General features: G+C 46.1%; 1 protein-coding gene across 1 annotated transcript in view; it reads left to right on the top strand.

Moving 5' to 3' along the window:
* Positions 1 to 7,170: 7,170 nt before the first annotated feature.
* Positions 7,171 to 17,823, top strand: part of HHIP (hedgehog interacting protein) — an 84,929-nt gene continuing 74,276 nt past the window's right edge. Inside the window, exons 1-2 of the mRNA XM_037058462.1 lie at positions 7,171 to 7,986; positions 13,669 to 13,861. Of these exons, the coding sequence (XP_036914357.1) occupies positions 7,708 to 7,986; positions 13,669 to 13,861 (472 nt within the window). The 5' untranslated portion in view covers positions 7,171 to 7,707. The remainder of the gene's footprint in view (positions 7,987 to 13,668; positions 13,862 to 17,823) is intronic.

The raw sequence follows: 17,823 nt of genomic DNA, 5'->3' as shown, positions 1-17,823 counted from the left end.
ATTATTTACTTTAGTTTCCATCCTAGGAATCTAGCAAAACCAGAGCAAATTATACCCCAAATAAGCAGAAGGGGTAAATAACAAAGATCAGAAGGGAAATCAATTAAACAAAAACAATGGACAAAATCAGTGAAATCAAGAGCTAGCTTATTCTTTGAGAAAACTCATTAAATTGATAAACTCCTAGCCACGGTGATCAGGAAATAAAATAGAAGATACACATTAGCAACGATTATTACTACAGATTATATAAATAAAAAGGGTCCCAAGGAAACATGAACAACTTTATGCCCACAGTCGAAATAGACAAAGTCCTCAAAAATATATAATATAGCTTTCCATCCTCCAGAGAACTGTTCTGGGCACCTGGGGGTTTATGTCTCTCTAGGGAGCAACACAAATGATAACTGTTACATGGGTTAGAAAAATCAGTCCGCCCCCACCCTGCTCTTGCTTCAGGCGAGGATGGATTCTGTGGTGCAATTCGGGCTCTAAGGCCCCGTGGAATCAGCCTGAGACCAGACACCAGCTCCCATTCTTAGCTTCGTCCTTACTTAGGCTTCTTCTCCTGCTCCTTAGCATACTCCTTCAATAAATTACTTGCCTAAGTTTCCCCGTTTGGGGCTCTGCTTAACAACCTGACGTAAAGACAGGGCATCAGAGGGAGGCTGGGACGCAAGGATGAGAGAGGGACTTTAATTCTTATTTTATCTTGCTTTCCTGCCTGTGCCACCCTGGCAGTGAGCCCTTGTCTTTCTTGAGTTATGGATTAAATTGTGTCCTCCCCCACCCCCACCAAAAAAAGGGTGGTCAAGTTCTAACCCCCAGCCCCTGGGACTGTGACCTTATTTGAAAATAAGGTCTTTGCAGATAATCAAGTTAAGATGAAGTGTCTTAATCCACTGTGACTGAGGTCCTCATAACAAGGGGAAGTGGGGACAGAGACCGACACGCACAGAGGGAACTCGAGGGACAGACCCAGAGAACACCATCTACAAAACCAGAACAGGAACCCCTAGGCTGCCCGAACCAGCAGGGAGGCCTCCACAGCTTCTCCCTCACATCCCTCAGACGAAACCAGCCCTGCCCTCCCTTGGATCTCAGACTTCTAGCTTCCAGAACTGCGAGAGAATACATTTCTGTTGCCTTAAGCCACCTGGTGTGTGGTGCTTTGTGGGGTAGCCCCAGGACACTAATACCTCCTGACAGTGGCAGTTGGTTCCAGTCTCGAGTTCTCTGCCCGCGCTCCCATAATCAACTCATTTCACCAACTGGGGGGGTCCACGTGGGCGGGGCAGCAGCCCCATCTCCTCAGTCCCAGCAGGGCTCACAGGTCAGCTTCTGGGCTGCCAGCCCTGACCTGCCTTGTTTCCCAGTCCCCAGGGGTGGAGCCACAGCTACTACTCTCCTCCAGGGCTCCCTTTTGGCTCTCTCCGTTTCCCGATCTCCATTCAGCCAATTCCTGAGACATAAATCATTCTGTGGGGATAGGAACTAACTAGCAGAATTTCTTTATCTCTGGCAAGACCCCGGAGCGACCACCATTTCATTCACAGTAAAAATCCAAGTCCACAACATGGCTTACCAGAGTCTCTGCTCTGCAGGCCCCTGGCTCCCTGTCTGCCCTCCTTTCTTGTCATCTCTTCTGTCACCCACTCTGACCTAGCCACCTGGGTCTCTTTGCAAATCCTTCAACACACCAAGCATGCTTGCTTCATGCTTTTTAACTTGCTGCTCCCTGTGCTTGCTGACACCCGCAAGCACGTGACCTGCTGCTCAAAGTTTCCCCCTAATTTCCACGCCCTGGTCCGTGCCCACACCTCTGTAGACACCTTTGCAGACAATGCACAGCCATGTGCTGCACAGGGGCGTTTCAGTGAGCGACAGACCGAATGTCCAGCGATGGCCCAGTCAAAGTATCATGGAGCTGAACAATCCTCTTGCCTAGTGACACCGTAGCCATGGTAATATCACAATGTCTGTCATAGCACAAGATATTTACTCACGTGTTGTGACACTGGTGTAAACAAACCTACGGTGCTGTGAGCTCTACAGAGGCACAACATATACTACCATCTACGGTCCATAATACTTGATAATGACAATTAACGACTATGTTACTGCTTTATGTATTTACTACGATATCCTATTTATTGGTAGAGCGTACCCTTTCTACTTATACAAACGTTTTCTGTTAAGCAGTATGCCCTGTGATGCCAGCAGCCACCTTGCACGTCTGGTGTTCACCGAGGCTCTTCACCAGGCCATTTTCTCTTTGCTTGATTCAACCTCGTGTTGTTCTGTGCAGTGTAGGCTCGAGGCGATGGGCTAGACTGCAGGGCCTCGGTGCACAGTAGGTACCGCATCTCAGTTTGTGTATGTGTGCTCTATGTGGTTCACGTGACACATTTCTCGGAACATGTCCCCAGTGTAACCGTCGTGGAAGTCTAAAACTGTGTGTAGAACTCTTTCCTCAACCCCTGTGCTCTCCTTCCCAGGAGCCCTCGCCTTCGCCCCACAGGCCTTCTGCCAGGCTGTCATTTTTCTCCTCTGATAGCACGTGAGCTCCGTGAGACAAGTTCTGTTCACAGCTGTGCCCACGGTGCCCAAGCAGGGCCTGGCACGCAGCAGAAGCCAGCTTTCGAAAAAAAGACCGAATGAGTAACTAGAAAAAACCCCACCGGCAGCCCTACCATTGCATCACTGTTTTTGAATTATAACCAGTCTCTAATTTCTAGAAGATGTGCCCTTATTCTCTGGCTGTGTTGTCGCCTCCCTTGGTGGGATCACACTTGATGGCAACGTCTCCTGAAACTCCTTAGTGATAACGTGCAGTCCTCCTGTTTCATCACTTAAAATTGTATAATGCAAGCGTTTCCTCCATTGTCAGCCTCTAAAAAGTGCTCCACCAAACAAGATGGGCAGTCAGCAGCATTTGTTGAGAGGCTGCCACTGTGTGATGGGGCTGAATGGGGCTCTTTTCTGGGGTCACCACAGAAGGGAATGTCACTCCTGTCCTGGTGGAGCATTCCATGTCACAGATAGTCAACTCCCGCATAGGAAAAAAATCTCAGGGTTATCAACAACGCACAAATAGAAACAACGAAAATGTACTACATCCGTGCTGGTTGGATGAGACACAATGGCTGGTGGGCCATTCGAACTGGAATAATTCCTAGCAGTTGAGTGAAAAGCTGGGATTTAAAGATCCACGAGGACAAGGTAGGAAGGACGACAGGGTACTTGCAAAAGGAAACGACAACTACGTGAGCATAACTTCATTGGCTCCCCGATCGCTAAACTACACTACCAATTGGGCCTACGGCCTTCCTCTCTCAGTTACCAACTACATTCTGTGCTTTCCCTTTAATATGTCACATTCTATTTTGAATTCAAAGGGCCCTGTACCTTCAATGACAGGGCGGAGTGATTTCATAAACTCCTTCCAACTTATCTTCAGGTCTCAGCTGAAATGCCCTTTTCACAAAGAGGGTTTTTCCATATACTTAATCTGAAATGAGTGTGTTTGTTATTCTCTGTCTTGGTATTTCTTTCATAGGTTTTACCACCATTTTAACCATAAATCTGGGACTTGATCATCTGTCTTCCTTGCTAGATTATTAACTTGCTAGAAGCAGGATGCTTGTATTTTTTTCATTAATACATACAGATTACTTAGCACAGTGCCTGACACTTAATATATATTTATAGAAACGGAGTGAAATAGTTCCTACTTCCATGAAGTCCAGAAATCCATCTGCAAAACTGATTACAATACTGAAAATAATTTTATTTTCAACATTTACCAAATTTAAGTCGGGCTAACTTCTGATACATAGAGATGTGCATCAACATAACTATAAGTACATTCCCATATAAATATATACATATATAATTCATACACATGATAATATTTGGAGCTTTACCTATTCAGTTTCAATGGTGTCAAATATTTCATCTTTTTTCCCTGCCCCTTCATCATCTTTTATATTAAACTAAATTGTTCATGAGAATCTTTCTTTTCTCCGAGGTAAGGAATATGATCCTGGATAGGACTGGTGCGTGGGGGTGGGATTGGCCTAGCTGCTCCTAGCCCATCCAGGGGGCCTTGGTGCAGACCAGAAGGAGCCACGCAGTCTTCGGTAGACACGGCCACATGCCGATGCACTGTGCTTGGTGAGTGGAGCTCCGGCATGACTTCCCTCCCATCCGCTGCCTCAGCCACGTGCCCTGGTTCAGAACACCGCCCATGCGAAGGCAGCAGTCCTGCATGGGGCTGCTCTGTGTTGGTGCAAGCAGGACATGGGGACCTGGCCACCCTTGTGCAGCTAGCTCCATTCCTTGCTTTACAAAAAGACTGATTTGTCTGGATGGGTATAGGCAGGTGGGGGTTCCCTCTTCTTCTTGGAAGACAAAGAAGACAAAGAAGACCCCTTTTCCATGCGTAGTGCGCAGGTCGTGTGCCGCCTCTGAGGGAGCTTTCGAGGTTTAATCTCAGGAAATAACTGAATGCTGATACTTGATTCCTAGAAAGTTATGCTGTCAATCTAGCTGTAGTTGAGCTTCCTAATTTCCCTCTGCAAAAAAAAAAAAACAAAACAGAAGTTAGTTCACATGTGTAACCCTGCTTAGTGGCCATTTGGAGGGTCTATCAGTGGCGTGAGAATAAGCTCAGCTGTCTCATCAGTGACCCAATTTACTGACTGCCACGATTGTCTCGTTTCTGTGATTCTTTATAAACTCTCGATATCTCAAAACTTAGGATCGTAAGTCGTAACAGCTGCCTGTTTTACAACCACAACTAATATACCTTTAAGTGACCTTAGTCTTGAAGTACAACCAAAAGGAAGGCCTGTTTTGAACCAACTAAGATGAATTCATCCCTTAGAGCGAGAGCTCAAACGACTGAGACATANATAAAAAAAAAAAAAAAAAATAGAAGTTAGTTCACATGTGTAACCCTGCTTAGTGGCCATTTGGAGGGTCTATCAGTGGCGTGAGAATAAGCTCAGCTGTCTCATCAGTGACCCAATTTATTGACTGCCACGATTGTCTCGTTTCTGTGATTCTTTATAAACTCTCTATATCTCAAAACTTAGGATCGTAAGTCGTAACAGCTGCCTGTTTTACAATCACAACTAATATACCTTTAAGTGACCTTAGTCTTGAAGTACAACCAAAAGGAAGGCCTGTTTTGAACCAACTAAGATGAATTCATCCCTTAGAGCGAGAGCTCAAACGACTGAGACATAATTTTGGAAAGGTTTTGATTTTCAAAAACAGAACATAAAATTGGTATTGGGGTATAGAGCCTTGGATAGCCAAATGCCACCGAGGCTGGGTCCCTGGGTTCTGGTTTTTAAACAACCTGATGAGATGAGATTGTGTAAGTGATCCAGTCTTGATGGGGTTCATCTCCAGATCTGTTTATTACATGGGAGTTTCTCCTCTTAAAATCTTTATAACTCTGCTTTATTTTGTAAGTCCTCAAAACGGAATATGTTGGAGTACCTGTGGATCAGAAGAAACCTTGGCATCACGTGGACACAGGACTCACGTGTGTCCACAACAGTCCTGGGAGAAACGGTGAGTTTTTTATAGGCAGCCCCACACTGAGCTCAGTACTGGACTGAATATTCCAGGAGATTCTTTTCACTTATTATAAATTGGTCATCTTTTGGGGGCGGGGGTAGGGGGGCAGGAATGTAGCTCCACTAGGAAATCCGGGCCCAGGGAGTGGAAGGGGCAGAAACCTCATCTAGCCACCGGGCCCACTTTAACAGGAAGTTCAATCAGCTACCCATCCCCACCATCACCAACTTTCACATTAGCTTGGCGAAATTTATACCCAGCAGGGAAGCAAATCCAAATACGGCCAACATGTCCTCCATTGCCAAAAACGGAAAACGTCCTTTTCTCCTCTTCAAAATCCATCTACTAGAAAAGTCATCTCCCGTGTTAAACGCTTAGTGGCACGAGGCACGCCTGTGTTCAGTCCCTGTAATGCCAACTGGTGCGGATCTCGAAAACGTCCAGTCACCACTGTTGATAACTTGCAGATCCTTTTAGAAACTCTTACTTTAGGCAGACTATGTTTAACTAAGGTGGGGGGAGTTTAATTTATTTAGGTACATGGAATACGTAAGGCATCCCGCTTCTGGATCTCAGCAAACTCGCTACGAATTTTTCCTCCAGAACTAACGCCTCCGTATTGAAACCCCCAGGGAACTCTCCCCAGGAATTTTTTTTCCCACTGAAAATGAAGCTGATTCGCAGCCAGCTTCTTCGCCTCTCCTCCACTTGGGGCGGGGAAAGCCTGCGTTCCGGGGGAGCGCCAGCGGGGTCTGGCAGAGCTCCAGGGCACAGGTGGGGGCCCCTCAAGGGGCGTCAGGGGCCAGCCCGCCCAGGTGGGCGCAGTCCCTCCCGCAGTCAGACTCCGCCGCGCACCCCGTCCGCGCGGTTTCCGTAGCGCGCAGGACCTCAGGCGAGGACCGGCACTCTTCTCCGAAGTCTTCAAACCGTCTCCACCTACTCAGCGGCTCGCAGCATCTGGGTCGCACCCGCCACTAAATCAGACCCCCAGGAAGATCTTTATGGACTAGAGCTTCACACTGAAAATCACCAGGGCACAGGGGGAGTCCGTGCGGGCCAGCAGCGGGGAAGGGGTCGGAAAGCTCCCTCCCGCCACCTCAAGCGGTCTCAGCTCATCCTCCCCCGGGGTGAGGGGCGGGCCGGGGACCGGACCGGGAGGCCGAGGAGGGGGCCCCTCCCTCTCACCTCCCGCGGCCCACTTCTACTCACTTTCTCTCGCAGCCTCGGCTCGGCCGCCTATTTAGCCCGGGGTCGCGCGGAGGGGCTGCGGGCAGGAGAAAGGAGACGGTGGGGACTCTCGGGACCGCGACCAAGCCCCAGGCCGACCCGCCGGAGGACCAGGGAGGTGGACGCCCCCACCCGGGCGCCCCTGCAAGGCGGGTGCGTTGGGTCCCGCACCCCCGAGGCTGACTCCGAGAGCTCGGCCGGGCCCCCACCACCGCCCGCCGCCGAGGCCCTCGACCCCTCCCAGCGCATCCCGGAGGTCGCTGGGCCCCGGGGACGCGCTCGCGCCCCGGCCGCCCCATCCCCTCCCCCCCTCCGGGCGGGGGCGCGCGAGAAGCGGTGACGTCAAGGGGCGCGCGGTGGCAGCACCTCCCCGCGCGCTAGTTAAAAAGAAGAAGAAAAGAGGGAACGAAACATGAGAGGCTGTGTGAGAAGCTGCAGCCGCCGGCAGAGGAGACCTCAGCATCATCTAGAGCCCAGCGCTGGCCCTGCGTTCGCCTGCCCCGCCGCCGCCGGTTCTGTTCCTGCTACTGTCTCACCTAAACAACTCCCGTTACCCGGACAAGTGAACCTCTGTGGCCGGCTTCTCTTCTTCTTCCTCCTCTTCCAACTCCTCCTCCTCCCACTGCCCAGCTGCAGCAGAAAGCCCCTAACCCCACTGACACTGGCACAGCTGTACTCGGTGTCATCCGCACAACTTTCTCCCGCTCCTCGGGCTCTCCCGAGGCATTGGACCATCGCCTTTTATTTTTGGCCGAGTTGCATCGTCCCCGCCACCTCCCTCTACCTCGCAAGTGTCCCGCCGCCCGGCGCTGCGCCCTAGTGCCCCTGCTGGGCAGTGGCGTTTCCCCCCTCTCGCCCGCGCCCACCCCAGGCCGCTCCGTGCAGACGATGCTGAAGATGCTCTCATTTAAGCTGCTGCTGCTGGCCGTAGCTCTGGGCTTCTTCGAAGGAGACGCTAAGTTTGGGGAAAGGAACGAAGGGAGCGGAGCGAGGAGGAGAAGGTGCCTGAATGGGAACCCCCCGAAGCGCCTGAAAAGGAGAGACAGGCGGATGATGTCCCAGCTGGAGCTGCTCAGTGGGGGAGAGATGCTGTGCGGTGGCTTCTACCCTCGGCTGTCCTGCTGCCTGCGGAGTGACAGCGCTGGGCTGGGGCGCCTGGATCACAAGGTAGGCGCGCACCCGCCTCGCCGCCGCGAGGCTGGTGTACTGGCCGGGTGGGGTTCCCTGCGGCTCCGGCAACGCTGGTGGCCCAGAGAAGGGCGACACTTGTTTGGGAAGTTCTTTCTGGTAACTTTTTTATAGCGCTAGCGTGGTTCGGTTGTGCGTTCCTTCGGGGTGCGCAGGCACCTCGCCCGCCCCCAAGAGTCCGCGGTCGGGATGCTGTGCAAAACTGTCTGTCTCAGAAAAGCTTCTGTGGTACCCGCGTTCGGGGCTGGGTAAATATTTTAAAAGAATCGCGATTAACAGTGTGTTCTGGATCGAATCGGGCATGGGCTGCAGGGAAACTGTAAATTAAGGTGTCTGTGGTTTCCGGTTTGTTTTTCTGGAGTGGAAAGATTCGTGCATCTTTCTCCACGTGCTCGGTTAGGGAGAGGGCTGAATAGTAAGGGATGTTGAAGCGTGGTTGGTTTACCATCTCCAGCCCCGTCAGAGGGAGTTGTCTAACGTTACAATCGTTAAACAGCGAAAAGGGAACTCCTGGGACTCCAGCTGAGAACCCGAAACACTGGCGAAAGGTTTTGCTGGGGCGTCTTTACCACATAAAACGGAGACCATCCTCCGTCTCTGGAATGTTTGGTAATATCATCAGTTCCGGCTCTCAGTGGTGTTTCGTTGTCTGGGACGGTCTCCCCTGGAAACGTGTTTCAGGGGTAAAAGCATTGACATTTTCCTCGTGTTAATAAGTTTAAACAAACAGGAAAACAGAGTTGGCTGAGTGAAAAGACAGGCTTGTTTTTGAGTTTGCAACATCTTCCGTGCCATGATGGGATGCGGTAGTGTGTGCTGTCTACTGTACTCCCAAGAAAGACTGGGGCGCATGTCATTAACAATCGCTGCACGTGAAATAAACAATCAGGTGTCTTTGCCCCCCCCCCTTTCCCCATTTTAGGTTTCATTAAGAATGCCTCTGTTACAACACTGCAGTTGTGAAGGTCTGAGAGACTCTTGAAAACCTGTGCTTCAGTCTTGCTGGCCCAGGCATAATAAAAAAAAAAAAAAGAAAGAAAAATACCCAGGCTGAATCTAATTTTTATGCTCAGTTCACGGTAGATTTCACTCTATTCTCATGTAAACAGCTCCTACGAATCAACATATGTGTCTGGGTGGTATCTCTCACTTTGTTTTGTAACAAAAAGCCATATTGCATCATTTAATTTGCTCAAGTCATGCAAATAGGAAAAAATCAATAGGACAAAAAGGGGTCGACTTATCCTCCTCCCCACTAAACTGCTGCCCACACACAGCGTCCCGTTGCTTATGGCAAAAGAATAACAACAACACCATTGTGCTTGTTAGTTGGTTCGCTAATGGGTGAAACTGGAGAACATCATTCTCTTTCAGTCCCCAGCTCTGTCCAAATGTTCGTGCCTTTTGAGGGAGCATTTGTCCAGCGCGCTCTATTCCCAGATGAGTGAGAACTGTCTTGCTGCAGGTTTTCAGCTGCAGCTCCCTCTTTATTCTTACCATATGCAGCAGGGGTCTGAGATTCGGGAACAGATATGCCAGCATTTTATTCAAAACAATGTCATTAAGCTCCTGTGTTGTAACTGAATTAAGTTACAGAATGGCGACATTCACATCATGGGGCAGGGCTTTACCAGGATCCCCAAAGGAGCAAAGATGCCGGGGAGGGTTTAGAAATTTTTCCCATCAAGTCCGCCTGTGTGCAGCATGTACTGTGGGTGCACCCGTGGTCTCCAGCCCCTTGCCATACTGAACAGGAGCGTGAGGAGTGAAAACTTGGTTCTGAACTTAAATGTCGTGAAGGTTGGAGGGGGGCAGGGGGAGGGGGGCTGATGGGAGTTATAATCCTTAAGAGAAGTTACATTGATTTTTTTTAAAGAAATCATTCTTTAGGAAGTAATCTGCCATGTTAGCTATCCACATTCCTTTCCGTTTTACATCCTTCCAATCTCCAGCAAACCCCACCTAATTTGGGAAATGTGTCTGAATTAAATTTGGTACACTAGGTTTTGCTGGCTTCATTACGCATGGTTTGTAAACCAACAGAACTCAAATTGTTCATATCAGAGACTTGATATAGCTGTGCCTATGCATTCTTGACCTATGTGAGCTCTCAGGTTGTAATAGTTTTTAAAACATGTTATTTTATAATAAACTTCACTGTTTCCCTTCTTTCTCTAAGCCTCCTTGGTTTATAATATATGAGAGGGTCTTATTTCATAATGTGTGCACAGAAGAGAGGATGGCTATTTGAAAGGGCTCTTTTTTGTTTATGAAAGAAAATTTTTCACCCAGAAATATTTCTGCAACTTTTCAAAAAATGACAGGGGTAGCCTTTTCCTATTGGGGGAAAAAAACCCTTCACAGACAGATAGTAGCAAACTGGGTAGGAGTGTGGAGCATGCCCAGCTGTGCCATTGAGTCCAGTTTCCAGACCAACACATTTTCTTTCATGTAATGAATTAGCTTTGAGTTCCATTCTTTAGCCAAAGTATTATGCTTTTATATTTTAAATTTTTGTACATCTTAGTAGTTTCATGTATTGTCATGAGATGGCTAACTGCCATTATAAATAATGGTTACCAAAATTTAGGAAGTTACATTGTCGTAATATTTTTGCAGCTCTTAAGTACAACATGCTAAAGGGTCTAATTCCATTAGCCAGATGGAATTGCAACTAGCAGAAATACCCCCATTTCTAAAACTTAGATTGTAGCCACAGAAGCATAGAATCTCTCTCTACCTTGGGTGGTTTCCCAGCCAAAGCTGTCAAGGAATGGGTGAAAAGTAATTGTTTTCAAGTGTGCCCTTTTACAATCATTTGTTTGCTCTGGCTCTTTCAGGGACAAAGGCTATTGTTGAACACATCCAACTAAACAAATAACTCATCCCAGGGTCCCTTTAACAGCTGCCTTGGTACAATGATCTATTTACATATTAGCCTAAAATTGAAACTGAACTCTTTAATGACATAATCCAGCACTATAGTCCAGAGCCCCGTGGGTTCTACCCAACAGCTGAAGGACCTTGTAGTCATATGATTTTTAGAAATAACGTTTTATGTACCAAGTGATCTTAAGGTGACATCTTAATATACTGTCATGCATTTTCCCCTTTTGTCCACTCATCAAGCCCATGTGGGGGCCTTTTTATTCTCTTTGTTTAGTTGCTTGATAAATAAAGAGAAATACAGAAGGTCTCTGTCACCCATTTTACTGTTTGTTGATAAGCTATGGTTGTAGGCCACACTTCGCTGTGTATTCCAGGATTTATCTTACCTTTCTTCTATGGATTTTACTTTCATGTGGCTAAAGATTAAAGGATGACCTGCCAGATGTTATAAATTAGTCAGCAACAGCCACAATCATTACTAGGCATGCTGTAATAATGTTTCGAAGTTTTACATGATTTCCAAAGTATATTTAGTTTAAACCACTATAATTTGATGGTTTCGTATATGGCTTTTAAAAATCAAAACAGGAAATTAGCTTAAATTTCTTCTTAAGATTGATGACATTGTCAGGCATAAAGTTAAGGACCTATATAGACACAGACACACAGGCCGAAAAGAAAAAAAATACCCTACACACACACAGCAGTACACATCTGTCCGAAACAGTGTTGCAGCTTGGGCTGAGTCGGTTTAATTGACTTCAGTAAGACTATTGGTTCATTGAAACCAAAGCCAGAATGATGGCTCTATCTATCTTCAAATGGGTATTTACACGGCAGACCTCACACGGAGCAAAATGTTACCATCCTGCTGGGCGGGAACAGCATGCAGCTTTACAAAGAATAATATCATACTTGATTTCAGATAATTTATTGAATCCTAGTCCTGAAACTTTTGATGAGAGATCCTGTGGCCAGGACACATTCCAAAACTTGTAAGAGACCAAATTCTTTAGGCACTAAAATCAAGCTCTTCCTGGATAGCAGCTGGGAGTGTCCATGGGGATCACTTGGTCCCAGCTACTAAAGAAATGGAAGCCCGCGTACTCCCCATAGAACCGAAGGTGGCGGCACCGCAGCCCCTCAGCCGGCCAGAGAGGTGGCTTCGGCACCCTGCCGTGGTTTTGTGCTCAGAGGACTGCTGTGTGATAAACAGACAGAACAAAGTCCAAGAGTATTAATATTGAAAGGTCTGGTGAGGGCTGCCAGCGTATGGACAATAATAGACATTTAAAACATTCTTGGAATGCAAATTCTAAGTGTCTGGTGTATGTTTCCTTTTAGGAAACTTGAACCATTTAAGCAATTGTCATTCAAACTAATTGATAAAAATTAATATGTGAGTATAAGTGTCATTAAAAGTGACTCCTGGATATTGTAGATCGTTACTGCATATTGTATATTTTTTCTGAAATCAGGTTATTTCTATTAAATTTTTAATTATTGCATGCTAGAATTTCAGCATGCTTGTATTCGACTATTTTTTTTAGTTGCTTTGCTCTCTCAGACCCAACTTTCGTGATCACCTAGAATATCTTTATTCTAAAAAAAATAGAAGCCATACAATGTACCCAAATTAGAATCTCAATTTGTGGATGAAATGTTTGCTTTAAACAATAATCTAGAGATTCAAATATTAATTTCAGTTTATAGTTCTAAAGAAATGATAAAGTATAGCTGTAATTACATAAGTTGGGAAAAGGTATAAAATTCAACCCCATTATGGTATTTTTTAATATGAAAAATCAGTGATTGATTTAGACAGCACCACATTGCATGTCACAAATATTGTGCTGATACTGTTCCTCTGCATTCATTCCAGGGACTCCTGAGGTCAGCTTTTTAAAGTTAGTACCAGACACTGAGACCTAACCTCACTGAATCGATGACTCCAAAAGTGGTCTTATTGAAATAAAAGACATAATACTGTATAAATAAAGATAAAAGTATACCTTTTCCCATTAGAACTTACTAAATACGATATGAAAGTACTTTTATTAGATTCGTCTGTTTATTTTTGCATGTAACATACCTGAGGAGCTAGTTAGAAAGTTTTTTCTGGATAAGGTACGATGAATAATGAAAATTGCTCTTAAACCTGTTTGATTCAGCTTCAGGTATCATTTTTACAAAACATGAAAAAGAAAGATTTTCCCCTCCTTTTGAAAACTTTCCCTATGCAACCTGTAGGTTGAAAAAGAATTGAAATTAGAAAAATGTACTTCAAGTTCACATCTTTGAGACTATCGTATTAGGCATTTCAGGAGTGAAATCGATGTTTACCTAAGACACAAATAAACTATGCTTTAAAAAATTCTGCTTTATATACTGTTAGACAAAAGCATCTGGAATTTTAAAGTTGAGTATCAGTCAGTATGCACTTTGGGGCAGAGGAAAGTGATAAAGGATTCAAGGGACTACATGTCATTGTCATTTAATCTTTTGCATCTGAAAGACAGACAAACTACTTTGATTTACCAGAGTCAGAAGACTTTTGTCCACCCCTGCTCCTCGCCCTTGCGTCCCATACCAGAGAGTAGAAAGTACTTAACATCCTTATAAAGGCAGTCTCTATTGTCACGTGGTAATTCTTTTCAGATGCCTGCATTGGCTAAGTGTACTTTTCTACTTATGTGATTCCAAAAAAAAAAAAAAGTGACTAAACCTCACTTCACATCACTAAAAGCTTCATTTCTGATTTACGGCTTTCAGATATTTTCTGTGACCAATAACACCGAGTGTGGGAAGTTGCTGGAAGAAATCAAGTGTGCGCTCTGCTCTCCACATTCTCAGAGCCTGTTCCACTCACCTGAGAGGGAAGCTTTGGACCGAGACCTCGCACTCCCCCTGCTCTGCAAAGACTATTGCAAAGAATTCTTTTACACTTGCCGAGGCCACCTTCCAGGTAAAGAAATGCATAAATCAAATAAACCGCTGCAGAGTATCCTTCCAAGACACCTGTTCGGAAATGCTTGCATACAAGAGTGCAAAATGAATGTCATCTTTCAAAATACCTGTTCTTTCCTCGTCATTAGCCTTTTCAAATTTGTGGCCTTTTATCGCTGCCAATGGGGATGACTGTCATGTCAGTCTGTGAGCAGTACGTTGGTTCTGTTGGAAACGGTCTCCTTTCTTTTTTGTGTTAAGTGATGCAGTTGGTGGTCTTCACACACATTGTATTAGCAGTTGGATCACCAACACATTTCTGGTTGGTGTCTTTGCCCATCCACGTCAGTAGCAAGATGGCCTCCTCTTCTGCATGGTTGACACATACATGCAGACTGCCCACGGACTCTGAAAGTACTTCCTTAAATAAAATACCACTCAAAATCCGCCCCCAAAGCAATGCCTTACAGAGCGCTTTCACATATGAGGACTAACTTGCTCCTCAGAACCCCCGGGAGGTGGGAAGGGTAGAGTCATACCCCCTTGACAGGTGAGGACCCCTGAACCTCAGGAGGCTCCCAAGGCCGTGACCTAAGCTGTACAGTGGAGAGGTGATGGAGTCATGTGGAAGTTCTTACACGCACAGTGTTCCAAACGTTCCTGGTCCCCACCACGTGCTGCGCCCTGATAAACAGATAGAGTCTTGGGTGTTGATTAATTTTACCATCAAAAGTTGGTAAACTTTGGTTGCTGGTTTAGTTGGAAGAATCAACATAGAGGGAGAAAAGACTTTCACGAGACAGATTCTGTGTAGTTAGGCAAAGCCGCACACAAACAAATCTACGGAAGCTAACAGTTTATGAAACTAAATGGCACGGAAGGGAAAGACGGGCTTTAAGAACGCTGGGATGCCTGGGAGAATTTTTTTTGAACTGCTATGCACATTTCCCTTTTTTCTCTGACCCAGAAAAGTGTAGATTTCTTTGGCATTTTTTTTATGGAGCTCTCCTAATAAGCTAGGAAAACATTTTGACTCGGGTGGCCTGCTTCCGTTGCTGTGCCGTAGCATATATGGAAACGTATTCCATGTGAAAATATTATTATTGTCTTTATAAACTACGGCCATGTTCCCAAGGCTTTTCTGAAGCCAGCTGTTTCTTCCTCTTTATCGCATTCCCCAAAGCAAAGGAGAACAGGTCACGGTTTCCTAGATGGCTTGTCGAGAAGCGATAACAGATTAGGTCCCAAGAAGGTTCGCTGCACATTTCAAGCCTGGAAGGTTCCCCTTTACCACCCTAAGTCGAAAGTGATATCGACACTTCGCATTTTCATCTACCTCTCTCTCCTTGAGATAAAGACAACCCACGCTGGGTTTAGGAGCTCATCTGCGGGGGTCTTCCTGTATCTGAAGTTATTTTAGCTTCCAAAACAAACACCAGAGAGCGATATCCACTGTGGGAGAGAGCACCGAGGACGGGGGCTCAGGAGCCAGAACGGCAAGCACCTCACTCCCCAGATCAACAGATGTGGTGACGAATGACAAATTTATTTTTCTACAAAGTTTGTGTATATGTAAAACTGCTGAAGTGCATCAAGATGTCAAGTGCTTTCGGTGGCCACCCAGGCTGCCTTGAAAGATAACCAGATGAAAGCTCCGCTCCAGCGGTGGATGGAGCCGCTGGGGCGCTTTTCCGGGGCAGGCCAGCAGGCTTCAGCAGCTAGCAGACGGGCTCCCCCTGGATCCGTCAAACGCTGATAATTGCTCTAAATGCTTGTCCACAGAGGGAGCTGTAACAATGCTCCCTTTGCCTTCCTCGTGTTGATCAATGTGTTAGACTGATCCTTGGCATGTGGGTTGCTGCTTCCCAAAGTATGATGAATACGAGGGTAATCCTGCCCTTAGCCCTGGCCCCTATAACCCAGGAGGCTCTTGAGAATTCTAGAACATGGATTTTTCAGAAATTGCTCAAAAGGCAAGTGTTTTGATATTTGCCCCTTCTGAAGTCTGTTTCATGATGTGGTTCACTTTTTTCTTAAATTCAAAATGGCAAAACAACCCAACTTTATGATTCTTTTTTTTTTTTTACAAGGAACTAGTCAACATATTTTGACTATCCTCCTTAATACCTTCACCTTTCTGTGAATCAAAAGCATGACGAGGAAGGTGCCTGAGGGATGTGTTTTGCTAAGGGAATTGCTGAGGGGGGTTGGAAATGCTCCCAGAAACACCGTCAGGTCTCCCTTGCCCGATCCATGCAGAAACATGTATCTACGTGATCCTGCCCTTGGCTCCACCCCCTTGGCTTTAAGAACACACTGGGGCCCTGGCTGGTGTAGCTCAGTGGATTGAGCGCAGGCCTGCTAACAACACGATCGAGGTTCGATTCCCAGTCAGGGCACATGCCTGGGTTGCAAGCCAGTTCCCAGCAGGGGACTCATGAGAGGCAACCATACATTGATATTTCTCTCCTCTCCTTCCCTTCCCCTCTAAAGAAAAATAAATAAAATCTTTAAAAAAAAAACACACTGGGCACTTTGGAAGGCATGTGCTGCTGAGAGAAAGCTACTTTCTAGAAACTTTAATTCAGAAATATTCATGGTCTGCTTATTTCCCAAAAAACTAGAAAGGAAGTTAAGTTAGAAATCACTATAGTGAGGATTCACTCGAGCTTTATTAACCAGATTCTCCACTTGTGAATTTGCTTCAGGAGGTAAATTCTTAAAACTCAAAAAATACTGAAATTACATGGAAAAAAAAACCACCCACACCCACACAGGAGCTCCTTCCTGACACCACAGTTCTCTTCTTCCGCCTGAATTATGATGAGCAGAGCGGATGCTTTGCTGCTCACTAAATAACGGCCTACTTCACTCGGGAAAGCCTTGCTTCTCCCGTTACACTGGTTTTCCAGATGCTTTTTATCACTCTTAGAGCATCATCTGTAGGTTACTGTCACGTGACTTGTCTGTGCCCAATTAGTTCGGTTGGTTTAATCCCATTGCTAACGAGGGCAAGGTCAAGGATTTGATTCCACTGAGTTTCTCTAGTCCACAGCCACCCCCGACCCCAGTCAGACCTCTTACACTTGTGTCTTATTGGGCCCCAGGACAGCAAACCGGAGGAAATGGATGGACACGTCAAATCCACTACCCGCACTAGAGAAGTGTTCTGGAGCACAGGCCTTACTGAGAGTGGAGGGGCGGGGAGTGCCCCATTTTTCTTTGTCACGATAAGCGCTACACGTAAGGAGGAGAAATAACTTTTCTCCAGCATACATGCTGAGAGAAAAGCGAGCAGTTGAAATCTTTCACAGAGTATTTGTTTACATGACAGTGTTTTACAGGGCGCTTCCCGGTATCGTGGGGCGGGGTTTTGGTCCCGGGGAACAGTTCCAGGTCCCAGACAGTTGATAAGTTATCAGGAGCTGAAACAAAAAATAGAGTTACTGGAACAGTCAGTGAGCTTCCGTCATCAGTAGACGTGATCTTATTATGGTGGTCCAAGGGGAGCTAAGCACTCCCTTTGCGCAGGATGCTCTTCAGTGGAGACTCCCAGACAGAAGGGTACCATTTGGTAAATTGCATCTTCCCTGGCAATAACTGGTAGCCCAACATCCTAAACCAGATCTTTTAGCTCTTCCCAGAAAAATCTCCGCATTCATTGGTTGTAAGAAAAATTCCCATATTACATGTAAGAGTCTTCTGATTGGCTCCCTCTTCTCGCTTAAATGATTCACTGTGTCTAGATTCTGTAAGAAGCTTGGAGTAAGCTTCGTTGCCAACCTTCTGAGTTTGTTTTGTTTTTGATTCGCCAAAAGAGCATGGTACCTCTGCAGCGGCAGAGTTTATGAACTGACACCATTAATCTTCTGATTTCTCATTTCCTCGTGTTTGTCCCTAGCTATTAATTCCTTATAAAGTGGAATCAGCCACCTGCATTGTTCCTTCATTTCCCCTTAAGATGGTGTTGGTTCACAGACT

This window comes from Sturnira hondurensis, unplaced genomic scaffold (assembly GCF_014824575.4).
Source record: "Sturnira hondurensis isolate 20B ecotype Veracruz unplaced genomic scaffold, ASM1482457v3 Scaffold0010128, whole genome shotgun sequence".
Classification (NCBI taxonomy): Eukaryota; Metazoa; Chordata; class Mammalia; order Chiroptera; family Phyllostomidae; genus Sturnira; species Sturnira hondurensis.
Note: the sequence above shows the minus strand (reverse complement) of the source record. Positions and strands in the feature narration are given on the sequence as shown.